Source organism: Ascaphus truei, chromosome 4 (genome assembly GCF_040206685.1).
Source record: "Ascaphus truei isolate aAscTru1 chromosome 4, aAscTru1.hap1, whole genome shotgun sequence".
In the NCBI taxonomy this organism is placed as follows: Eukaryota; Metazoa; Chordata; class Amphibia; order Anura; family Ascaphidae; genus Ascaphus; species Ascaphus truei.
The window spans coordinates 340,757,757-340,785,527 of NC_134486.1; the positions used below are offsets into that span (position 1 = coordinate 340,757,757).

General features: G+C 41.5%; 1 protein-coding gene across 1 annotated transcript in view; it reads right to left on the reverse strand.

Moving 5' to 3' along the window:
* Nucleotides 1–27,151, reverse strand: part of GFRAL (GDNF family receptor alpha like) — a 95,533-nt gene extending 68,382 nt beyond the window's left edge. The window contains exon 1 of the mRNA XM_075598159.1: nt 27,031–27,151. Within this exon, the coding sequence (XP_075454274.1) occupies nt 27,031–27,052 (22 nt within the window). The 5' untranslated portion in view covers nt 27,053–27,151. The remainder of the gene's footprint in view (nt 1–27,030) is intronic.
* Between the last annotated feature and the right edge of the window lie 620 nt (nt 27,152–27,771).

Consider the following 27,771-nt stretch of genomic DNA (forward strand, 5'->3'; position numbering starts at 1 on the left):
CTCTGCGCAAACATCCGCACATTTAAAATTATTTTAAATACATTTTTATTGATAGTGTAGATGTGCAGGGGGTCTCCGGAGCTGAACCGCGTTGGTTTCAGGTCTACGGACCCCCTTCTCCCCGAGATACAGCCCCCTTTAGGGGGTGCCGGTATCCCTCTGCTTGGTTTAAAGGGCCCGACCACGTGATCGCGGCCTGTAAACCAAGCAGAGCAGAGGGATACCGGCACCCCCTAAAGGGGCCTGTATCTCGGGGAGCAGGGGGTGCCCAGACCTGAAACCAGTGCAGCTCTGCTATGGAGACCCTCTGCACATGTACAGTATCAATAAAACACATACAGTATACAGTATAAATAAACACTCGTTCTTTACCTTAGCGGCTATGCGCTATGGTAAAGAAGCAGCATTTCTGTATTTTAATAATATTGTACAGTGAGCAGGGGGTTCCCTGAGCCAGAAATTAATGCTCAGGGACCCCCCCTGCTCCTGCTCAATATTATTAAAAATACAGAAATGCTGCTTCATTACCATAGCGGATAGCCGCTAAGGCAATGAAGGGGTTAACCCACCGTGCCCGCTTTATTGTGTGTAGTGGGGATGGGTGAGGGGGGTGTTTGGCCCTTGGTGTGAGTTTAGGACTTGCGGGGGGGTTGCGGGTGCACTTAACCCCTTCACGACCGTAGCAGTTAATACCGCTACGGTCATGAAGGGGTTAAGCCATCCCGCTACCCCCCCGCAAGCCCTAAACAAGCACCGTTGGGGCTAATACCCCATTCACCCACCCCCGCTACCCACAATAAAAAAAATACACACACACAGCAGCCGCCAAAAAATAAATAAATAAATCTAAATAAATAAATGATAATAAATACATTTGAAATACATTTTTATTGATAGTGTACATGTGCAGGGGGTCTCCGGAGCTGAACCGCATTGGTTTCAGGTCTGCGGACCCCCTTCTCCCCGAGATACAGCCCCCTTTAGGGGGTGCCGGTATCCCTCTGCTTGGTTTAAAGGGCCCGACCACGTGATCGCGGCCTGTAAACCAAGCAGAGCAGAGGGATACCGGCACCCCCAAAAGGGGCCTGTATCTCGGGGAGCAGAGGGTCCCCAGACCTGAAACCAGTGCGGTTCTGCTCTGGAGACCCTCTGCACATGTACAGTATCAATAAAACACATACAGTATACAGTATAAATAAACACTCGTTCTTTACCTTAGCGGCTATGCGCTATGGTAAAGAAGCAGCATTTCTGTATTTTAATAATATTGTACAGTGAGCAGGGGGTTCCCTGAGCCAGAAATTAATGCTCAGGGACCCCCCCTGCTCCTGCTCAATATTATTAAAAATACAGAAATGCTGCTTCATTACCATAGCGGATAGCCGCTAAGGCAATGAAGGGGTTAACCCACCGTGCCCGCTTTATTGTGTGTAGTGGGGATGGGTGAGGGGGGTGTTTGGCCCTTGGTGTGAGTTTAGGACTTGCGGGGGGGTTGCGGGTGCACTTAACCCCTTCACGACCGTAGCAGTTAATACCGCTACGGTCATGAAGGGGTTAAGCCATCCCGCTACCCCCCCGCAAGCCCTAAACAAGCACCGTTGGGGCTAATACCCCATTCACCCACCCCCGCTACCCACAATAAAAAAAATACACACACACAGCAGCCGCCAAAAAATAAATAAATAAATCTAAATAAATAAATAAATAAATAAATGACAATAAATACATTTGAAATACATTTTTATTGCTAGTGTACATGTGCAGGGGGTCTCCGGAGCTGAACCGCGTTGGTTTCAGGTCTGGGGACCCCCTGCTCCCCGAGATACAGCCCCCTTTAGGGGGTGCCGGTATCCCTCTGCTTGGTTTAAAGGGCCCGACCACGTGATCGCGGCCTGTAAACCAAGCAGAGCAGAAGGATACCGGCACCCCCTAAAGGGGCCTGTATCTCGGGGAGCAGGGTGTCCCCAGACCTGAAACCAGTGCGGTTCTGCTCTGGAGACCCTCTGCACATCTACACTATCAATAAAAATGTATTTTAAATGTATTTATTTCTCTTCATGTATTTATTTATTTAGATTTATTTATTAATTGTGCTGCTGCTGCAAGTCCTAAACTCACACCAAGGGCCAAACACCCCCCTCACCCCCAATAAAAAAAATTCACGCACAGCAGCCCCACAATTAATAAATAAATCTAAATAAATAAATAAATACATGAAGAGAAATAAATATATACTGGATATATATACAGTATATATATAATAACAATCCCTATACAGTACATATACAGTATATACTGTGTATATATATACACTGTTTACACACATATATATATATATATATATATATATATATATATATATATATATATATATATATATATATATATATATATATATATATATATATATATAGATATAGATATATATATATATATAGATATAGATATATATATATATATATATAGATATAGATATATATAGATATATACAGTATACAGTATATATACACACATGATGAACCAATATACAAATACATGTAGAATGGTTATCAAAATCATACTGTCCTACAGATAACGCTTCTCTATACAGACAATAATAATAATCCATTTAATAATCCTAACTGATTTTACAATATAAAACATAACATTCCAATCCACACAGTACATTGCATTTACATTGTATAAATGATGCATAAAATCTATGCACATATACATTCTGCAAATGAATGTTAACAATATAATTGCAAGCTACTCTACCAGTAAATACAAACACTTCCAAACAAGTCAACTATTTTAACCAATCAAGTAAACAAAAATCAATATATACTGTAAGTACCAACCAGAAAACACAATTTAAAACCAAAGCTAACCCTTACAATACCAAGGATTACATCTATCTAATTGTAAAAAACCTTATACATTATACACAGCATTACAATGTACATGATGAACAATACAGTACATTCCCTGTATCTCCCTGCCTTCAGTGTAATCTGTTTAAAGCCCCCTCCCCCCTAATGTTTCTGTTAAACAGATTACACTGAAGGCAGAGAGATGTAAAGGCCTAAAGCCCCCTCCCCCCTAATTTTTCTGTTAAACAGATTACACTGAAGGGAGAGAGATGTAAAGGCCTAAAGCCCCCTCCCCCTAATGTTTCTGTTAAACAGATTACACTGAAGGGAGAGAGATGTAAAGGCCTAAAGCCCCCTCCCCCCTAATGTTTCTGTTAAACAGATTACACTGAAGGGAGAGAGATGTTTCTGTTACCAGTAAATCTCCCTCCCTGCTGTCAGTGCAGTGTATGTAAATGTGGGGAGGGGGGGGGACCCAATGTGCATACTGTGAGGTCTAACCACCCTCACCCCCTACCCACATACCGTTACCCCCCCCCATCCTGGCCATGGCCCCTCCACTTCTGCAAAACAGACACAAAAATTAAAACATACAAAGTAATGTCCCCTAACCCCTTAATCACCATAGCGGTTAGTAACCGCTACAGTCATGAGGGGGTTAACCCACCCTCACCCACCACTCGGGATGCCTACATACCCTCCCACACTAACCCCCCCCGTGAGGCCTTACCACCCAGTCAGTACCCACAAGGGAGGCCTACCCACATACCGTTGGGGAAACACCCCACCCCCAGTACCCACAATAAAAACAGTACAATGACCCACAATAAACAGCATTATATTTATTAAATACATTACCCACCCCCTGTGCCCCCCCATAAATATAAGATTTATCCTTTTACATACAGGGTTCATAACGCAGTCCCACGCTAGTCCCCGGTGGGCTGGCAGGACACCTGGACAGACCTACAGTTTACCAGCAGCCCTTTTTACACAGGTTCTGGAGGCCTGCTGGTGGATCCTGCCAGCACCATGGCACCCAGGTGGTCTCCTTGGGTCACCGTGGGCCACAATTAGGTCTCCACGGTAGGCCCAAGGATGTCTGGGAGCCCCGGGTCAAACCCACAGGTGTCTGCGGGGCCTCGGGTGGTTCCCATGGGGGTCTGGGGAACTCACGGTTCCTCACTACGGGTCCGCGGTGCCCCCACAGAAGTGGGACCACACATCATCATCCCCGCACCTACGGGTCGGCGGTGCCCCCACAGAAGTGGGACCACACATCGTCATCCCCGCAGACTACGGGTCCGCGGTGCCCCCACAGAAGTGGGACCACACATCATCATCCCCGCATGTGTCACCCATGGAACCACCAGCCTGATACCCTTGGGATACCCGAGGATACCCACAGGTGGTCTCCAGAGGCCCCACGCAAAACCACGGAATCAAACCCTGAATGTAAAAAAAATAAACCTGGCCTTTACATTCAATACATACACCCTCCCCCCCAAACACCTACAGTACAATAATGTGCAAAATAACTATTATCCAGATATGGATAATAAATTAATTGCCCATTATTAAAAACATTAACTAGCATATACAAATAAATAATGTAATACTGACCTCATCAATACGAAGTGTCCGTTGCCAGCAAAATCCTTGTCTTGTCCACAACATACATAGCAAATACAAAGCCAATACATTGCAATTACATTCAGATATCAATTAACCCCTTAAACACCTTATCAGATAATAACCGCAAAGGTGATTAAGGGGTTAAGCCACACAGGCCCGATACCCACCCTTCACCCATGAATTTGTACTGTGCTTCATCATGCAACTATATAAATATACTGTATATATATACAGAGAGACAGAGAGAAAGAGAGAGAGATATATACAGTATATATATATATGTATATATATATATACAGAAAGTAGCCGTGTTAGTCCAGTTGCGATAGTGCAGAATAAATGAGTTCTTCAGTATTAGGTGATACCTTTTTTATTGGACTAACAATTTATGTCATAGGACAAGCTTTCGAGAGTTCTCCTCTCTTCTTCAGGTCAAGCAATACTGATTTACACAGGAATCAATGCTAAAACAGTGTAGAGAAAAAAAAAAAAAAAAAACAGATATTTACTGTAGATAAGGTCGGGTGTTAAGTGTTTGAAGCCAAGGGACAGTGTCAAAGAAAGGTGGGGAAGGGATGCTGGGGGGGGGGGAGAGAAAGTGTGGATAAGAATAGAGGCAAGCAGGATAATTACAGACAATTTTGGTAGGGTGTGAGAAAACCCATGTCCACATTAAGTCCCTTGGTTTTGGTGTCAAAGAGTCTTATCATTCTGAGCTCAAATGTTTTCCGTTCTTGGGTGCTTTTAAACATTCCATTGAGGATTTTGATTTTTAAATCATTTATGGAATGATCTGGTTGTGAGAAGTGATGTCCCACAGGTGAGCAGTATCTTCCTTCTTCGTGATGGAGTATAGAGTGTCTGTGCATATTCATTCTTCCTTGTAATTTTTGGCTGGTTTCCCCAATGTAGCAACCTTGGTCGCATTTGTTGCATTGAATCATATACACTGTATTCGTGGATGTGCAGCTGTATGATCCTTTAACATTGAATGTTCTATGGTTGTGACTGGCTGTGGGATCATACACAGCCAGGCTATAAGATACCACCGCATATGCTCTGACACTGAAGACAGAAACAGGCATCTCACAACCCTGACCGAATCGTTCAGACAGAAGGGATACAAACCAAAGACTATTGCCAAAACTATTACATCTGCACTAAAAGCCCCACGAGAACACCTGCTACAATACAGAAAGAAAGAACCTACCACACGCATACCACTAGTGACCACATACAACCCTACCCTGGAGGGAATACGAAAAATAATCAAAGATCTGCAACCCATGCTGACAGAGGATGCGACATTAAAAGAAATCTTTCCCAAACCTCCCATTCTTGCATTCCGGCAACCACCAAACCTCAAACAGAAATTAGTCAGCAGAAAACTTCACAACGATTTTAAAGACATGAATAACGGCACAAAACCGTGCAGCAACACACGCTGCAAACTCTGCAAACATATTTGTCAGGATCCAACAGCCAGTCACAACCATAGAACATTCAATGTTCTTAATGTATTATGGAAAATAGCTGAAGCGCTCAAATGCAGGTATATCTCAAAATGATAATAAGCCAGACCACTGTACCAGGGTACTAACAATTGATATAGTACCTATTGTGTCATATAATTGGGTACTATCCTCCTGAAGACAGGTGGTGTGTGGTGCAACCCACTCACCATATGTCTCATTGGCAGGTTCCCCTGAAAAATATGCAAATACTCACATCCTGGTAGGGCAGGCAGGCAAGCTGTGCAGCTACTCAATGCAATACAGGGAAAAGGGAGACCAAAAAGCGCACCAGCACAAACGGAGCAGGAAAAAAACAGAACAAAAAAATGATTAAAAGGGCACTTTAATGTGGCAAAAGACCCATCCAATGCATTTCGAACGTCGCAGCGTTCTTTTTATTTTATTGTCTTTATTGTCTTAATAAATGTGACTTAATGTGGACATGGGTTTTCTCACACCCTACCAAAATTGTCTGTAATTATCCTGCTTGCCTCTATTCTTATCCACACTTTCTCTCCCCCCCCCCCCAGCATCCCTTCAGCACCTTTCTTTGACACTGTCCCTTGGCTTCAAACACTTAACACCCAACCTTATCTACAGTAAATATCTGTTTTTTTTTTTTTTTCTCTACACTGTTTTAGCATTGATTCCTGTGTAAATCAGTATTGCTTGACCTGAAGAAGAGAGGAGAACTCTCGAAAGCTTGTCCTATGACATAAATTGTTAGTCCAATAAAAAAGGTATCACCTAATACTGAAGAACTCATTTATTCTGCACTATATATATACATATATATATATATATATATATATATATATATATATATATATATATATATATATATATATATATATACACACGTTATATACACACCCATGATAAACCAATATACAGTACAAATAAATGTAGAAGGGTTATCAAAAGCATACTGCCCTACAACCAAGTAAACAAAAATCAAAAGCCAATATATTGCAATTACATTCAGATATCAATTAACCCCTTAAACACCTTATCAGATAATAACCGCAAAGGTGATTAAGGGGTTAAGCCACACAGGCCCGATATCCACCCTCACCCATGAATTTGTACTGTGGCTTCATCATGCAACTATATATATATATACTGTATATATATACAGAGAGACAGAGAGAAAGAGAGAGAGAGAGAGAGAGAGAGAGATATACAGTATATATATATATATATATATATATATATATATATATATACACACGTTATATACACACCCATGATAAACCAATATACAGTACAAATAAATGTAGAAGGGTTATCAAAAGCCCTGTCCTACAACCAAACACTTCTCCATACATACACACTAAATTAAAATCAATTTCCTTAATATTCATAACTGATCTCTCAATCTAAATCATCACTAAACCTCTGAAAAGCCATTTAAACAACTTACATTCCAATATAAATGATGCCTAAATATCTATGCACCATATACATTCTGCAAGTAAACAAAACTCAATTAGCAATCATTATTTACATCCCTAAACAATTCACACTAGATCACGAACAATAAAACCATTAACAAATTCACGCCTAGAGCAGAACAATTAAGCCTTTGAAAAAATATAAGTACCGACAAAAATACAACCTTTACAAACCAAGCCTATCCCTGACCTTCCTCAAACACACAATACAATACCAAGGAATACATCTATCTAATTTTAAAATACTTTAAACTCACAATAAAGCATACTGTAGCAGCATACACAAAATAATTTAAAACACATCTAATCCAGCTTTTAAAACAACATCATTTCTTACCCTGTACTGTACTGTATGTATATATCTCTCTAGACATATATACATACATACATACAGTGGCAAGAAATGATATACCACAAAAAAAAAATTACACATGTTTGTTAAAAAACCTTTTGAAAAAATTAACAAGTTAAATAAAATAAATTTCTTTACTGTAGTTCACTTACCATTACTTGCCCCCACGACTCCCATTGCGCAGCTTACTCACGAACCAATCCACGATCAGGAACCCTTAAAATAATAAACCAGAAAATAATAAACATTAAACTAAAAATCCAAACCAATCCACGGGTCTTCTATCTGTAATCCATCTTCATCTGTGTTCTTCTTTCTTCTATCTCCTTCCAGCGGGGCGGGGCGGGGTCTTCTCCCCGTCTGCGGCCACGCCCTGGTCTTCTTTCTTTCCCGGAGGTCCTTCCTCCGCGGCGTCTGGCTTCAAAATGAGACGACATAGGCTTTTAAAGGCCTATGACGTCACATTTTGAGTCATGGTTCCCACGGTCCTGATTGGACCGTGAAAACCATGTGTTTTGTCCGACAAAAAAAAAATGATGACGTCACTTAAAGGGAATGAAAGCACAGCCAATCAGAATGGCTTTGCTTCAATTGCCTTTAAGATGACGTCATGAAAAGGCACATGGCCGCCCTCACATGGTATGGTAGCCAATCAGAGTAGGGATGGAGTTCCCACGCTCTGATTGGCTACCATACCATGTGATCATTTGATGTCATCATTTTTTTTTTGTCGGCCAAAACACATGGTTTTCACGGTCCAATCAGGACCGTGAGAACCATGACACAAAATGTATATCTAGAGAGATATATACATACAGTACAGTACAGGGTAAGAAATGATGTTGTTTTAAAAGCTGGATTAGATGTGTTTTAAATTATTTTGTGTATGCTGCTACAGTATGCTTTATTGTGAGTTTAAAGTATTTTAAAATTAGATAGATGTATTCCTTGGTATTGTATTGTGTGTTTGAGGAAGGTCAGGGATAAGCTTGGTTTGTAAAGGTTGTATTTTTGTCGATACTTATATTTTTTCAAAGGCTTAATTGTTCTGCTCTAGGCGTGAATTTGTTAATGGTTTTATTGTTCGTGATCTAGTGTGAATTGTTTAGGGATGTAAATAATGATTGCTAATTGAGTTTTGTTTACTTGCAGAATGTACAGTATATGGTGCATAGATATTTAGGCATCATTTATATTGGAATGTAAGTTGTTTAAATGGCTTTTCAGAGGTTTAGTGATGATTTAGATTGAGAGATCAGTTATGAATATTAAAGGAATATGGGTTGGTGCAACGCACAGCAAAAAAAGGGGGTGATGGCAGGTCTGGCAAAAATGTTTCTTTATTATGTGGACATCCTCCTCCTCCTTTTTTCCAAACATTTTTCTCTAATTTTTTCTTTTTTCTTCTTGTTTTTTTTTCTCTTCCTTCTTTTTATCCCCTCAGCTCTTTTTCTTTCTCTTTTCCCCCCTCCTCCCCTTTTCCCCCTCCCCCCTTTCCCCCCCCTCTTTTCTCTTCTTTCCCTCCCTTCCCCTCTCCCCCCCTCCTTCCTTCTTTTCTTTTTCCCCCTCCCCTTCCCTTCTATTTTCTCCCCTTTTTTATCTTTCCCTTTCCCTTCCTTCTCTCCCTTTTCCTTCTTTTCCACGGTTCTTTCGTTCTTTTCTCCCCTACCCTCCTATTCCTCCTTTTCCTTACCCCTCTTTTTCTTCTTTTTCTTTTCCCCCCTTTCCCCCCCCCCTTCCTTTTCCCCCCCCACCGCACCATGGACAAATAATGTGAGTGTCATCATGTTTTATAGGCATCTCCATTAACATCCTCATTATGTGGTGGGGTATACACAATTTTTCCAGTGACCAACGGGCATAGGGACGCATGCGCGAGCACATAGTACTCTGGGGGCATTGCTCTTGTGAATCCTGACTGATTTATTACATACTTTGCTCTGCGCATGCGCGGCATGAACGTGGCTTGCATGAGGCGTATCTCGCGAGATTTGGCCCTCCATTGCAGTGCGGTGCGTGTCACCGAGCTTGGTGTTTGGAGGCGGCTCTCCTGCGAGTGCCAACAGGTAATTAGCCATCCCCACATGCCCTCACAGCTATACACTATTTGTTTAAGCAGTTTAAGTAGCTTGAGGCTTTCAATTAGTGAGTTTTGGCGCCAAAATCGGCAGACTGTGCCCCTATATATACCTGCTATATACCATGTTGATACACTTCTTGATAAAGTGCAATTTGTCTGCACGAAACGCGTAGAAGGTTGCAGCCTTCTGTTTTTATGTCCACATAATAAAGAAACATTTTTGCCAGACCTGCCATCACCCCCTTTTTTTGCTGTGCGTTGCACCAACCCATATTGCATTGGACTTCTCCCTATTGGCAACTGCACGCAGACTGAGAAGGACTACTGGTGACACATTCATGAGTACTTACCTGGGGCCAGCCCAATGAGGTTAGGGGGGGTGTATTTGTGCATTAACCCCTGCCTTCAGGGCAACTGGAGCTCTTTATTAGGTTTCAATTTCTCATGTCCCAGAAGTGTCCCTCTCACATACTCAGTAATGGGATTCCATGCTTGAGCACCAAATCACCTTTAATGAATATTAAAGGAAATTGATTTTAATTTAGAGTGTATGTATGGAGAAGTGTTTGGTTGTAGGACAGTGCTTTTGATAATCCTTCTACATTTATTTGTACTGTATATTGGTTTATCATGGGTGTGTATATAACGTGTGTATATATATATATATATATATATATATATATATATATATATATATATACTGTATATATATCTCTCTCTCTCTCTCTCTCTCTCTTTTTCTCTGTCTCTCTGTATATATATACATTATATATATATAGTTGCATGATGAAGCCACAGTACAAATTCATGGGTGAGGGTGGGTATCGGGCCTGTGTGGCTTAACCCCTTAATCACCTTTTCGGTTATTATCTGATAAGGTGTTTAAGGGGTTAATTGATAACTGAATGTAATTGCAATGTATTGGCTTTTGATTTTTGTTTACTTGGTTGTAGGGCAGTATGCTTTTGATAACCCTTCTACATTTATTTGTACTGTATATTGGTTTATCATGGGTGTGTATATAACGTGTGTACTGTATATATCTCTCTCTCTCTCTTTCTCTCTGTCTCTCTGTATATAAATATATATATATATATATATATATATATATATATATATATATATATATACATATATATATATATATATATATATATATATATATATATATAGTTGCATGATGAAGCCACAGTACAAATTCATGGGTGAAGGGTGGGTATCGGGCCTGTGTGGCTTAACCCCTTAATCACCTTTGCGGTTATTATCTGATAAGGTGTTTAAGGAGTTAATTGATATCTGAATGTAATTGCAATGTATTGGCTTTGTATTTGCTATGTATGTTGTGGACAAGACAAGGATTTTGCTGGCAACGGACGCTTCGTATTGATGAGGTCAGTAGTACTTTATTTATTTGTATATGCTAGTTAATGTTTTTAATAATGGGCAATTAATCTATTATCCATATCTGGATAATAGTTATTTTGCACATTATTGTACTGTAGGTGTTTGGGGGGGAGGGTGTATGTATTGAATGTATAGGCCAGGTTTATTTTTTTTACATTCAGGGTTTGATTCCGTGGTTTTGCGTGGGGCATCTGGAGACCACCTGTGGGTATCGTCGGGTATCCCAAGGGTATCAGGCTGGTGGTTCCACGGGTGACACATGCGGGGATGATGATGTGTGGTCCCACTTCTGTGGGGGCACCGCGGACCCGTAGTCTGCGGGGATGACGATGTGTGGTCCCACTTCTGTGGGGGCACCGCCGACCCGTAGGTGCGGGGATGATGATGTGTGGTCCCACTTCTGTGGGGGCACAGCGGACCCGTAGTGAGCACCCGTGAGTTCCCCAGACCCCCGAGGGAACCACCCGAGGCCCCGCAGTCACCTGTGGGTTTGACCCGGGGCTCCCAGACATCCTTGGGCCTACCGTGGAGACCCAATTGTGGCCCACGGTGACCCAAGGAGACCACCTGGGTGCCATGGTGCTGGCAGGATCCACCAGCAGGCCTCCAGAACCTGTGTAAAAAGGGCTGCTGGTAAACTGTAGGTCTGTCCAGGTGCCCTGACAGCCCACCGGGGACTAGCGTGGGACTGCGTTATGAACCCTGTATGTAAAAGGATAAATCTTGTATTTATGAGGGGGCACAGGGGGTGGGTAATGTATTTAATAAATATAATGCTGTTTATTGTGGGTCATTGTACTGTTTTTATTGTGGGTACTGGGGGTGGGGTGTTTCCCCAACGGTATGTGGGTAGGCCTCCCTTGTGGGTACTGACTGGGTGGTTAGGCCTCACGGGGGTGGGGGGGTTAGTGTGGGAGGGTATGTAGGCATCCCGAGTGGTGGGTGAGGGTGGGTTAACCCCTTCATGACTGTAGCGGTTAATAACCGCTATGGTGATTAAGGGGTTAGGGGACATTACTTTGTATGTTTTCATTTTTGTGTCTGTTTTGCAGAAGCGGAGGGGCCATGGCCAGGATGGGGGGGTAACGGTATGTGGGTAGGGGGTGAGGGTGGTTAGACCTCACAGTATGCACATTGGGGTCCCCCCCCTCCCCACATTTACATACACTGCACTGACAGCAGGGAGGGAGATTTACTGGTAACAGAAACATCTCTCTGCCTTCAGTGTAATCTGTTTAAAGCCCCCTCCCCCCTAATGTGTGTTTCTGTAAAATCTCTCTCCCTACAGTGTAATCTGTTTAACAGAAACATTAGGGGGAGGGGGCTTTAGGCCTTTACATCTCTCTCCCTTCAGTGTAATCTGTTTAACAGAAACATTAGGGGGGAGGGGGCTTTAGGCCTTTACATCTCTCTGCCTTCAGTGTAATCTGTTTAACAGAAACATTAGGGGGGAGGGGGCTTTAAACAGATTACACTGAAGGCAGGGAGATACAGGGAATGTACTGTATTGTTCATCATGTACATTGCAATGCTGTGTATAATGTATAAGGTTTTTTACAATTAGATAGATGTAATCCTTGGTATTGTAAGGATTAGCTTTGGTTTTAAATTGTGTTTTCTGGTTGGTACTTACAGTATATATTGATTTTTGTTTACTTGATTGGTTAAAATAGTTGACTTGTTTGGAAGTGTTTGTATTTACTGGTAGAGTAGCTTGCAATTATATTGTTAACATTCATTTGCAGAATGTATATGGTGCATAGATTTTATGCATCATTTATACAATGTAAATGCAATGTACTGTGTGGATTGGAATGTTATGTTTAATATTGTAAAATCAGTTAGGATTATTAAATGTTAGTAAGAGAGCAAAGTCCTTGGCGCACTATCAAGTGCATGAACCTGATAAATTAGTCCTCTTTGTTGAAGAACTGGTTGGAAAATGTCCACAGTCTAACTTCCTGGTTTTCTTCTGAAGTTTGTTGATCAATTAGTACTGTATTAAATGAATTCAGACATGAATGTTTATATATATTTATTTTTTATATATATTTATTTTCATGCATTAGAAATATCAATTGTATTATTTGTTGTTGTTTTTTGATATCATATGTAATACTGTGTGTGAATTGTATTTTAGAAATGTTGTGTTATAGTCTTATTATAACAAGTTTGTGACACAGTTACCATATACGACAGGAGTTTGTAATAAAAACATCAGTACTCTAGTCAATCAGCCCAATACCCCTCTTGGAATAAATATCCTATCAGGGCAAGTCTAGGGCTATTTAGTTGTGCTTAAGTAGCACCTTATAACACCAATCAGCCCAATATCCCTCTGGGAATAATTATCCTATTAGGGCGAGTTTAGGGCCAATTAGCTGTGCTTAAATAGCACCATACAACATCCATGCTCCATTACCCCTGAGGAAGTGACGTCAGAGGTCACGAAACGCGCGTAGGGTGGAGCGTAGCTGCATGCATTGCTACGTGCTAGTACCAGCTGAGGAGGTTGCTGTTTGAGGTCACGACATCTGAGGTGGACCTGGCGCTCCGATTTGCGGCCGCGAGGAGGAGATACACGCAGGATCCAGCCTCCACGCACATCACGGTTCAGCCCCTCATGCTTGCGGACGGCACATTGTAAATCGTGCAGTTAGATCATCTAGCATGTGAGTGCATTATATGTTGGTCTTTTTATTGTTTTATTAAATTGTACTGTACCACACTATTGGGCCTTTTATCTTTTGTGTACCATTGGGCGGACCGGCCATCTATGGAGCGGGAGCAACACCAGTGGGGAACCCGGTGACAGATCAATCTCCGGTTTAAAGATACCTTTCAAGGCCTGCATTCACCCATCTAGATGTAAGTATCTAGCAGCTGTGTGAATGAGGCTTCAATTCACATGAGATACTGCGCAATGGTTTCCTGTTCTCTTTGATTGCAGATCAACAAACTTCAGAAGAAAACCAGGAAGTTAGACTGTGGACATTTTCCAACCAGTTCTTCAACAAAGAGGACTAATTTATCAGGTTCATGCACTTGATAGTGCGCCAAGGACTTTGCTCTCTTACTAACATTTCGGTTTACAGCTATATGGAATAGCTTGTTTATAGTCCTGGGCAGCCCATTCCTATACCCTCCCCTAATCTGATGGTGTGGGGTCTATATCATATAGTGGTTATCCTTAATACGTTTAACACATTTATATTGTCACATTATTTTAATTTTTATTTCACTTGTTGTATATACTAATTCACTATACACACAATTCACAAATAGGTTGAGCGCTTGGTTGTAGTTTAGTTTCTCTTTTCACTATAGGATTATTAAATGGATTATTACTATTGTCTGTATAGAGAAGCGTTATCTGTAGGACAGTATGATTTTGATAACCATTCTACATGTATTTGTATATTCGTTCATCATGTGTGTATATATACTGTATACTGTATATATCTATATATATCTATATATATATCTATAGATATAATATATATATATATATATATATATATATATATATATATATATATATATATATGTATACAGTGTATATATATACACAGTATATACTGTATATGTATAGGGATTGTTATTATAAATATACTGTATATATATCCAGTATATATATATACAGTATATATTTATTTCTCTTCATGTATTTATTTATTTATTTAGATTTATTTATTAATTGTGGGGCTGCTGTGCGTGAATTTTTTTTATTGGGGGTGAGGGGGGTGTTTGGCCCTTGGTGTGAGTTTAGGACTTGCAGCAGCAGCATAATTAATAAATAAATCTAAATAAATAAATAAATGAATATAAATAAATACATTTAAAATACATTTTTATTGATAGTGTAGATGTGCAGAGGGTCTCCAGAGCAGAACCGCACTGGTTTCAGGTCTGGGGACTCCCTGCTCCCCGAGATACAGGCCCCTTTAGGGGGTGCCGGTATCCCTCTGCTCTGCTTGGTTTACAGGCCGCGATCATGTGGTCGGGCCCTTTAAACCAAGCAGAGGGATACCGGCAACCCCTAAAGGGGGCTGTATCTCGGGGAGCAGGGGGTCCGCAGACCTGAAACCAACGCGGTTCAGCTCCGGAGACCCCCTGCACATGTACACTATCAATAAAAATGTATTTCAAATGTATTTATTGTTATTTATTTATTTATTTATTTAGATTTATTTATTTATTTTTTGGCGGCTGCTGTGTGTGTATTTTTTTTATTGTGGGTAGAGGGGGTGGGTGAATGGGGTATTAGCCCCAACGGTGCTTGTTTAGGGCTTGCAGAGGGGTAGCGGGAGGGCTTAACCCCTTCATGACCTTAGCAGTATTAACTGCTACGGTCGTGAAGGGGTTAAGTGCACCCGCAACCCCCCCGCAAGTCTTAAACTCACACCAAGGGCCAAATACCCCCCTCACCCATCCCCACTACACACAATAAAGCGGGCACGGTGGGTTAACCCCTTCATTGCCTTAGCGGCTATCCGCTATGGTAATGAAGCAGCATTTCTGTATTTTTAATAATATTGAGCAGGAGCAGGGGGGGTCCCTGAGCATTAATTTCTGGCTCAGGGAACCCCCTGCTCACTGTACAATATTATTAAAATACAGAAATGCTGCTTCATTACCATAGCGCATAGCCGCTAAGGTAAAGAACGAGTGTTTATTTATACTGTATACTGTATGTGTTTTATTGATACTGTACATGTGCAGAGGGTCTCCATAGCAGAGCCGCACTGGTTTCAGGTCTGGGCACCCCCTGCTCCCCGAGATACAGGCCCCTTTAGGGGGTGCCGGTATCCCTCTGCTCTGCTTGGTTTACAGGCCGCGATCACGTGGTCGGGCCCTTTAAACCAAGCAGAGGGATACCGGCACCCCCTAAAGGGGGCTGTATCTCGGGGAACAGGGGGTCCCCAGACCTGAAACCAACGTGATTCAGCTCCGGAGACCCCCTGCACATCTACACTATCAATAAAAATGTATTTCAAATAATTTTTAATGTGCGGATGTTTGCGCAGAGAGAGAGCAGCGGATCTCTCTCTGCTGCAAACACATCTCGCCCCCGCCGCCCATACAGTAGTATCATTTATGTATGTGCATATACAGTACTGTATGTGTACAGTACTGTATGTTAGGGCTTATAGGGGTTGTTGTTATACAGTATATATATATATATATATATATATATATATATATATATATATATATACTGTGTATATACAGTACTGTATATATATATACTGCATTACAATTCATGAATTTATGCCATCTGGTGGACACGCGAAGCATTGCAGCCTATTAAATCCTGATCATTATCATTTAACAGATCAGGCCCCCATCAGCCAGGCATGAACCGTGGCTGGGAAGGCAAATGCAACGCGGCTTGTCAGAGGTGAGGAGCGGCGCATTCCAGGTATCTGCCAGGTACAAACTGGGCATTTGCTCGAATAAAGTGTGTCGCAGCAGTACATATCATACTGCAATTTAGAACAGTACATATGTTTTGGAGATGTGCAAACTTTTCGCCTACTGTACTGTATGTTCACAGATCTTGAAAAATGTCCCCTTTTTGTCGAATATAGAAAAACAGAACTCTCCAGCTAAACCTATATTTCAGAATATATTATAGTTAAAGGCAACACTGTTGTTAAATTTTGAATCTTGCAGAAACTTGAGAATTTCAACCGCAATTGTTTGGTTAAAAAGTTATATTGAACTTTTTGGTGAATTTTCCAATTTTTGTTTATGTTTGAGTGGAACATGGGCAAATAGAATTCACACATCTCTTATATGGACAGCTAATTCACAAAACAAATCTCCCAGGTCACATACCTCGTTATCAATACTTCAATTTCCCCAAAATTTTAGCAACAGTTGAAAATATCAATTAGCAAAAATAGTGAGCAATATGACAATTTTTTACAATATACAAAAATGAAGAGAAATATCTGAAAATGTTTTGGAAGCACATTTTACACACTTGGTACATCTCTACTTCCAATCTTTAGTATCTGACGTAAATTGCTTAAAGCAATATTTCTCCTTATTTTTTTACTTATTTTTATAGAGCATATTCAAGTTGCAAATTTAGCCAAGGTTATAGTATCTAGCAGATGGGCAAAACTGTCAAATTCGGCATTTACTGCAATCCAGACAGATTTTTTTAGAATCTACAAATGGATTCTAAATCCGTTAGTGGATTGTTAAAAAGGAACACACACACCCACCCCACACCTTTCTAATATTATTAGCAGTCACCAATTGTATATATATCCATTCAAACATCCATCCAAGTAAATTAGGGAGACATGTCTGTGCTGAAAAAGAAGCACACATGAGAGATATGCTAATGGATTGCAAATTATATTTTAATGAGTCCCGTCACACACTTTCTAAAAGGATTTCCTTACAAACTATATACAGTTCATAATAAGCTTAAGGCACAAACCTACTGACTGGAATGGTGCCAGACGCAACAGGACTAAAAATCAGTGTCACAGGTGTGTGGGCTGTGTTTCTGTCCCTGTGCACTTATTCAATAAACCACCCTCAGTTTTAGAACGGAGTTGTGCCCTTCATTCATTTTTTCTACAGGACTCTTCCTGCAGATTTTCAACCCAGCTGTGCTCCTTGCTTCTCTACATTCTGGTTCCTTCTATCAGGACTGCACGCAGTGGAACTTCACCTGGATGGATTTCGTATTCCTATACACTTAATGGAAAGGTAATGGGCATTAGCCCTCATGTAATGCTACCTTGGTCCCTATTTAGGGAGGTGTATATGCTAAGGGGGGTAAGCAGGGTAAACCATATCTGCGGTAGTCGTGCTGACTGACCGCTAGGTCCCATGTATATGTCCCCCCTTAACTCTGTATTATACAATGATGGAATGATTTATTGAAGTTCCCATCTATCTATATGTTGATATACAGCTTGTGAGTCCATACACGTGTATGAGCGTCAATCTTTACGTATATTAATATCACTTTACAATCATAAAACCTAGGGAGTCTCTGTTATGAATTTAGAGTCCCCAGGCATGCACAATATCATCAGGTAAAATTCGCAAAAAAATTCCTAAGTGCCCACGCATGCGCCATCCATATAGACCGCAATGGAAATATTTCAAAGTCCCTACGCATGCGCTGTACCATTAGATCTAAAGTGTGGCGATTTCTATGTTGCCGCGCATGCGCGTTATAAGCGGACTTGGAATTGTGTATTTTTCATAAGTCCCGACGCATGCGCGGCAATAATGGGCAGAATTTAAAGTCCCGGAGCCTGCGCAATGTGTTTGGGACTGGATAATCTAACTTTAAGTTCTTGCGCATGCGCAATGAATAAGGGGGGCCAATGGAATTATTCCGAAGACCTCGCGCATGCGCAGCTTATATTCATAACACTTAAAACTTTTTCCAAGTCTTCGCACATGCGCTATAAGCATGGGAAATGACTGGAATTTTTCCTAAGTCCCCACGCATGCGCAGTGGACGTAGTCGATCTAAAATGTTTCTAAGGTCCCGCGCGTGCGCAGTATGCATGCAAGGACTCCCAGAATGGGTTTAAAGCCCCCGCGCATGCGCATTAGACACTTTATTCGGCGCGAATGTTTAAAGGCTTTATAAGCTTAATAAATGAACAGAAAACAACGCGAATATGGTAAAATGAAGGCACAACACTGCGGTTCATGAATAAAACTCTTTTTATTAACTTTTGAGTAGTTTATTGAGCCAGTTTGGAACGGACCTCAGTGCGCATGTGCAACAGCTGTTATTCATTGATTGTGCAATTAGGGTGCTGTAAGGGTATAAAAGGGTTTAGACCTCATTCCCCCAGTAATACTTGTCCCTGAAGAAGCTCCTTTGCTGGAGGGAAACGCGCGTTGGACGCGCAATGTTGTCAGTCTCCTACTTGGAGCTGTTTTTAATGTAGTGTTTGCAGTATCCTGTGTGTAACTGAGTAGACCATATGAGCTAACTATTTATTATCAATCCATGGTCAGTGTGCCTGCTATACCTGCACCCAATGTGAGGTGTCTCCATATTATATTGCTGTGCATTTAAGCAAGTACTGCGGTATTTGGAAGTTCTACAATACAGTTATTAGACAATCACATGCCAGCGTCATTATCTAGACCAATCTCCATGTAAATGTGCAGGGGGCTATATTTAGCAGCATTAGGATATTTAATCCTGTGGCCACTTGCCTGCATATAATTATATATCACTCCACATTTGGTCTTACCGTTACCCCAGAGGGGTTTTATACCCTACTTATAGCATTCCCTGTCTTTAACATCCCATTGTATCAATGATACCGGGATAGTATGAATAATCAATGACACGGTTGCTTGATAGCTACGATTTAATACATTTTTAATCCACATCACACGTTACTTTGGTAATATATGTTTTAAGGATTTATTAAAAGTTAATTTTTACACTTGGGCTGTGTGCATTTAAGTGAATTCTTTTGGGGGCACATCCATTTTGTGTTTCCCCTTCCCCTTTTTTCTGATTCACTTTCAGTTCACAGTTTGCACCCACCCCTCGATTACCTCACCTATGTATATAAACACTTCATTCAATTAGTATGGTCCTGTGATCACTCCCCACTCTTTGTTGTTTCGTTAAGTGAAAAATAGTTCCACTCACACTGTTCTCCTTTTCAATAAAGCAGTACAGAGATACTTCTCTCTCTGAATAGAGCAATGGATCAGGAACTCCGCATAAAAAAACCCCTTTGTTAATGATTAGCTAATTGAATAGACCTTTCTGAGTTAATGTATTGTCTCACTTATATATGTATTTTTTTTTATAAATTTAACCATCCATATGTAGCCCCCTGTAAACAGAACGGGCTACTTATCCTTCTACTACTGGAGTAAGCCCTGGTAAGGGCAGGCGCCAGTAGTGACCATGGGGTTTTCCCCCTCACCAAGCCCCGCCTCTGTGGTGGAGGCAGGCCCCTGAACTCTGTGCAGGCTAGACAGAGGGGAGGTCCTGCTGACATCATAGGGGGTGGGGGTGGGGCTGAGTCTATTTAGTAGGCTGTCCTGTGTGTGTGTGAGTTCAGTCTGTTGGAGAGTTCAGTTCTGCATGGAGTTGAGTCTTGTCTGTCAGGCCTGTGAGACTTTGGGGTCTCTGGAGAGCAGTGTGTCTGCTGAACCAGAGAAAGGAGAGATGACCATGTGACAGCTGCGCGGGTAGCTGGTCAGTCTGGGAGCATCAGATGGGAGCTGAGGAGCGTGTGCGGTCTGAAGTGCTGTAGGACCGAGAGGAGATAAGGACAAACCTATATAGAGGTGTACCAATGCCCTCACCCTGCTCAGGGGGTGAGGGGAAGGAGATCTAGCCTCACCCACAGGGCCTACCCTGGTGGAGGTGGAGGCAGGGGTATTGAGGCCTCATCCAGACCACCCTGTCTGGAGACATTACTGGAGGGAAGGAGAGGGGGAATACCAGACACATTTAAAAGCCTGCTGCACAGGACTTGCTGCTGTATCTGAACTGTGGCTACTGTGTGCTGCTGCTGTGATAAGAGACAATAAAGAGACATTGCGGTTTTACATCAGACTGTGTGTGTATTCTGGAGCATTCACCCTGGGACCAGGGTAATTTCTCTATAAAGGTCCTACCCCACATTTTGGGAAGTTATAGAGGATGGAGGCGCTGCACCATTGCTAAGGAGAAGATGGAGGCATATACCCCAAAAGCCTGGTCCTGTATCCCCGACATCACCGCGGAAGACTCAGGCCCTCCTGTTACCGGCAGGTATGCACCATCAACATACATGTAGCCAGCCCTCACTACACCCTAGATATGGCATCTGTGTCTGGGGGTGGGGGGACCAGGATTACACATATAAATATGTATTCACATTTGATTGGACCTACCAATTGAGTATATTGTATTGTATTTGGACCACTACTATGGAATAAGTAGTGAGTGTAATTCATTTTTATTATATAAATATATTGTAATTAAATTCAGGTGATAACTTCAATTAAGCTAATGCCATCATGCCTATAAATATTCAGATGAGGGGTAGAGTAATTAGATTCCTGAAGAAGTTGTACCGACGAAACGAGATCCAGCGATGTTCTCTGCTGAGCTTTCTCCTCTGCGTGGGATGATATCCAGCCGGATGATCCCACCTCCAAGACAGTCTCTGCATCCGTCCGTGGTCTGGTCCCAGACCACACTGTCAGGATCACGCAGATGGCACTGTGTCCCTGACTCACTAATAATACAAAGGCAGTGGCCCTATGCACATGGGCCTGTCCCTGTATTATCCACAAGATGAGATAAGTTGGGGCCTAGCTGGGTCCTACTGGGGGTAATCTGGCCTAGTACAGGCGTCACAGACCCCTGCACACATGCAACCTACCCTCTTGGCATCCCAGCTCTGAGTGACTCCTCCCCTTACAGCGTGCGAAGATCTCTCTCCTGTCTCAGGAAACTAGCTGCTCTTGTTCCCTGGCATCCCATGGTCCTGCCACCCCTAAGCACTATAGGACTTGTAGTTACCGTGTCTTTGGGCTGCCGTGTGCATGCTGTACACTACGCGTGCGCAATCCTGTCATGGCTGCCGCTACTCTCCTAACCCTTCACGGCATACCACTGCATCTCCGCATGAGCGAACATACAGCGGCTGCGCGCGTACCTCAAAGATGGCGGCGCCCTTGAGAGGGACCCACAGAAGCCCCCGGCGATCCCGTCGCCAGCCTCATTCTCCCGCAACCTCCTGTGAGTCAGCGGAGGTAAGGGGAGTACAACACAAAACCTGGGGACCTGACTACAAGTACATTTTTACTGAATAATGCAAATCGGGAGCTTACCCTATTAGAGGAAGCCTGACCATCGGTATTAGCCAGTCGTGAATATAGTGTCAGGAATCGGCGTTCTCCACGCTCCCCACACAGAACACCCCCTTCCCGCAGGGAGCCCCTGGACACTCAAAACACACCTGCCTTACCGGCCTCCACGGCTCCTCGCCCCTGCCGTCGTCGCGGGATCACTCCCCTCTGCGATTCCTCTGCTCAGCGCCGGGCGCGCCCACGCCCTTCTGCACGCACACCTGCACCATCCACTGGCTCGGTTCACGCGTGTACACGAGTTACGGAGCACGCTCAGTCTGCAAACTCTTCTTCCCGTCCCCTGGACCTCAGGCTCCGCCCCCGCACACTGCACGGGCATACTCAGGTTACCAACAAGACTCACCTGGCCTGTTATGCCTGCACCAATCTGCAGTGTCTCCCTGTAACTCTTCCTGTCCCGCCTCCGTTCCTAATTGGACCTTCCTGCTTTATCTAGCTCCTCTCTGCTCTCAGTCTTTGCTCGACATAGTCTCTGTATGGAAGTACTTCTGGATTCTCTCAGTGTTTTCACAGGTTCTGACGCAGCTCGTACGACTACCCCCTCTGGCTCTCGATCTCGGCACTCCTTTGACAACGCTCACTCTGGTAACCCCTTGAACACGGCTTGGACAACGACCCATCTCCACTCTCCACTCCCTGACTTCGGCGAGGCATCCTTCACTCTATCTCTACAACCGGTAACGGCAAGTATTGTCTACCTTACTACACCTGGCCTGGCAACGCTTCATACCAGACTCTGGACACGCTCCCTTTGCTGCGGGTGCGTGTATTACTACTTCCCCCTTCAGCTCAGGGGACGGGTCTGGTCTGCGGGCAGCACCGGCGTAACATATAGTGACCTTTGCAGCACCACAAACTAGGCTCTCCCTGGGTCCAAACACGACAGTTCCTGCTACTTTAAACAACTATTGTCTGCTGTGAGTTTACTGTACCATCAGCCTAAGTGCACTAGGGAACCTGAATATAGAGACACTGTGTTAACCGTGTACAGGCTACTACACGGTCTAAATACGATAGCACCCATAGTCTGTTTTTCCAAAACATAAACAAGCAACAAGCTCCATGCTTGGCTGGAGCCCTGTGCGTGTGACCGCTCGAGAACTGTAACAACTAAGTCATGAACAACGGGACACTGAGTAAGCCACTACTAGGCTATCCCAGTGTTCTGACATGAACAAAAACAGAAACTTATTTTACTACTAAATCCAGGTTTTAGAACAGGCTTTAACATCCGAGGGCACTATATTATATGAGGCAACTTCAACTTATTATGCATTCATTTATATCTATTATTCAATCAATGCACGTTCAAAGATCTTATGATTCAGCTACGCATATGTCCATTTAGGACTATCTAGGCATACTATGGACTATACTTAGCTCCCACCTAGCACCTTGCTAGAACACAGCACTTTTCCCGAGCGACTCACTACATCGGTTGGCTCAAGCAATACCCTACATGTATACACATAGTGCCGTGTCTTGGGCTCATACCCTCAACCAAGATCATCACGGCATTGCGATCATTAGGGAATCATACAAAAACACTATGATCGCGTACCTGGTTATTTAGCATATATACAACTTGTATTAAACATTATTCAGAGTGCTACAGGCTGTTACACTCTGGACCTGCAGAGACTTATTGTGTTTTAATTTGCTATTCGATCAAGGCTATTATATTTTATGTGAGGCTTACTAGCTATTTTTTGCCTCCACTATCTATTTTAATTGTGAGCATAGCTCACATTAAAGTTTACATTTTAACTTATACATCATATCATTGCAGTCATTATACCCACCATACAGATGTGTCCTCTAGCCTATCTAGACCTTCTAGAGTGCTCTCACATATGGGTTCTTTTTCTCCTTTGTGTCCATGATTAACCCTCACCCCTGATTATAGCACCAACGAACCACCTTGGTTTACTGAGCTGTAGCGAGGGATTATTTTCCTTCCCTCCCCCATTTTCCTTAAGTACACGATTCAATATGCTGCCTGACCTGGCAGAGTGCGCATGCGCAATACCATAACCATGGTTACCAGAGATGCAGGGACCTGCCGGCTGCATACCAGGGACAGTGAATTTGCGATCGCCTGCATCCCGGTGTTGGCACCTGCATTTATATGGACTATCGGTCCGCCAATGAGGGAGCACGGAACCTGTATGCTAAACAATAGCCAGGACGGACACCTGATCATTGGTCAGGAATTCAAGATGGCTGCCTGTAAATGTATGAAGTACTGTCAGCCAGTGAAGCATTCTCAGCATACGTGCAAAGACTGTTGCCATGTCTTCCAGGGATGCAGAATTCCTTTAGCTGTGATATAACAGCTGATCTACAGTATATGACTCATGGTTGCCTTCTGTTGGGATTAGACTTTCTAAGATGGCCGCTTGTTGTTGATCAGTGTTCATGTGATTATCACGAGTCACACACATTTCTCTTGATTGTCCTAATTATTTGGGGGTGGGGGTGGGAGCACTGGGTACTGTATGTGTTATATAAGTATTCAATAGTGGGTAGCACTTAATACACATCCCCTTGATAAAGATCCCTCTGTGGGTTCGAAACATCGGTCCTATGTGATGTTATGACAATATAGTTTTTTTTGCAAACGTACCTTCTGAGTGCTGTCTTTGCCTTATCGTTCTTCTGGATGGTAACGTATTTTCTACATACCTTTAAGGTACAAGCTACAGGCTATTTTTGGACTATTTTAATGGAGCACTCTCTCTTCTCTTTAATATAATAAAAAGGTCAGTTGGCACTCCTACAGTATAAACAAAGTATGATGGTTGGTGCATGTCCCATAAAGATAATGCAGTTATACACTACCGTTTGGAATTCGGAATCAAAAGACAGCACACAAAGGGATAGCTGAGAAAAAAAGTGTATTTCGTGAAAGTGGTACATCGTAAACCAACATTTCGGTCCTCGTGGAGGGACCTTCCTCAGGGTGATGCAGGAAGGTCCCTCCACGGGGACCGAAACATTGGTTTACAAAGTACCACTTTCACTAAATACACTTTTTTTCTCAACTACCCCCTTGTGTGCTGTCTATTGATTCTGGATTCCAAATGGCATCGTATAACTATATATGTATATATACACAAAAACATGACGTCCGCAGCACACTCAATAGAAAAAGGATTATTTAATTTCTATAAACCATCAGGCAATCACCAAAACTCTGTGAGCTTGAGAAAAGACCTTGTGGTCTGAAACGCACGTCGCTCTGGAGTTTTGGTGTTTGCCTGATGATTTATTGAGATTAAATAATCCTTTTTCTATTGAGAGTGCTTTGGACTTCATGTTTTTGTGTATCCATTAGACTGGTTGGTGTTCCCCGTCTGTCTGCAACCACCTGGATTTCTGATAAGTATATATTATTCATTATTTTTGCACAAGTTCTGCCCTAGAATCTTGGCTGGGAATCGAATACATGACTCCCAGTTGAACTAGAAGTTCTCTACCAGGCCCTGCTTAATATACTGTTTTACAATAATTTTAATACATTATAGAATAGTAAAAGTTATTATTCATTCTTTCTATATATGTTGAATGTGAACACTATAAAGCTTTGCTTTGTAACAGTATTCTCAGTAAGCAGTATTTATTTAATTAGCAATATTTAGTTAATTTCATAATGTAGGTTTGCTCACATTCCTCAAAAAACTAACAAATGCAAATGTAAAAAGGAAAAAAACTGTAAATGTATAATTTCTTCATTATACTTTGCAATGAAATGTAAAATATAAACTATGTAATGTATCTGAACATTGCTTTAGGGTTAATATTTGGGCCATATTGCTATCTTTCAAAACTTTATTACATACTGTACATCCCATAATTTTTTTTAACCTAAACAAATAGTATTCGCTTAGCTGTTGTAAAATGTATAGAAAATGTAGAAAAAAAACATACTACAGTATTAAAGAAAACAGTTCAAATAAAATGTACAGTATTTCATGCTGATCAAAATATCCATGTCCTTTTCTTTATCTTTTTTGTTACTTTTCCAACAATTTTAAAATTAAGAAGAGAAGTCAATGCGTTATACGTATTTTATGTTTATGTACTTGTATTTCTTCTTTGCAAATATTTTAATATTTGTTTATAAAAGCATCCCATTAACATTTCACTTTGATGGCTGACTTTCTTATCAGTGCTTTGTCTAAAAGAAAAACAGCTTTGTTCCAGGCTTTATTTACAGACCTCAACATATTACTGGGAGATGGATCAAATAAGCATGTTCAATAATGCAATATCTAGTAAAGAGCAGTACAACGTACTGCACTTAAGAGGTGAATGAGCACCTGTTCACAGATACTTCACTGTTTTCATACAGTATAGCACAAAAATAAATAAGGATCAAGCCATGCATGAACTCTAAAAGCAGAACACAGAGCAGGAAAAAAAGTAATTTAGAATTTGAATTAATTACACTTCATTGAACAAGCTTAGCCCATCTACACAATGCATTTCTTTCATTATCATTACATATATGAAAATAGAAATACAATTGTTTACTTAGCAAGGTTTTCAAATATATTTATCGTATTCTAAAATCATGTTGATATCTATAAATAATAATTATTATTAAAGTGAAGCCTTTCTATCACCTTTTTGGAAAACTTGGAAAACATCTGATTTTTAAACCCTTAACTTTCCCACTTTCAAATCATACATTGCTAAAAAAATACAACAATGTGACTACAAAATCTATAAATTGCCTAGCTGCTAAAAAAAAGAAGCTATTTTTCGTGAATTTACAGAGTAAGAACTACTTTGACTTTTACTCTTTAACATTAAAAATGAATCCATGAAATTTTAGAAGTGGGGTTACCTGTGCAGCAGAGGTGCTTCATTTCTGTTCACTGTATCCACTGTTACAGATGAAATGCAAGTGTCCAATGATTTCAAACAAGTAAAGATCTGTTACGATTTCAGCACTGCTTCTAACAGAACAGCTCCCAGCCCACAGGGCCATTAACTGTTCGTCATTAGTCATCGTCACTTCTTTAAAAAAAAAAAAAAAAAAGGATTTTAGTTCTGTCAACAGTCAGTAACAAGAATAGAGCTTAGTCCACAAGGTTTGTAGTAGAAAAAAAAGTAGTTTGTCTAATTGCTGACATATGATCCCCATTGTTAGATTTATATATATATATATATATAATAAAAAAATAAATAGATGATACCGTTCTGTGGCTAACGAAATGCTTTTATTTGTGCGAGCTTTATATTAAATCTATATTATATATATAAATCTAACAATGGGGATCATATGTCAGCAATTAGACAAACTACTTTTTATATATATATGTAAATCTAACAATGGGGATCATATGCTAGCAATATATAATATATTGTTTACATAATTCTTAATAGCAAGCATAAATGTTATACATTCATTTGTTTGGTTTTGGCGTCCATTTGATCTGGGTAAATATTAACACAGCAAACAAGTTAATGTGTGATTCGTTTAGGAGCCCCAATCAAAAGTGAAAATAAAAGGACTTACAGTATCTACACTATATCAGCACATAATCTCACTTTATAAAGCTCTCATGTTTAAATCAGACCTTTG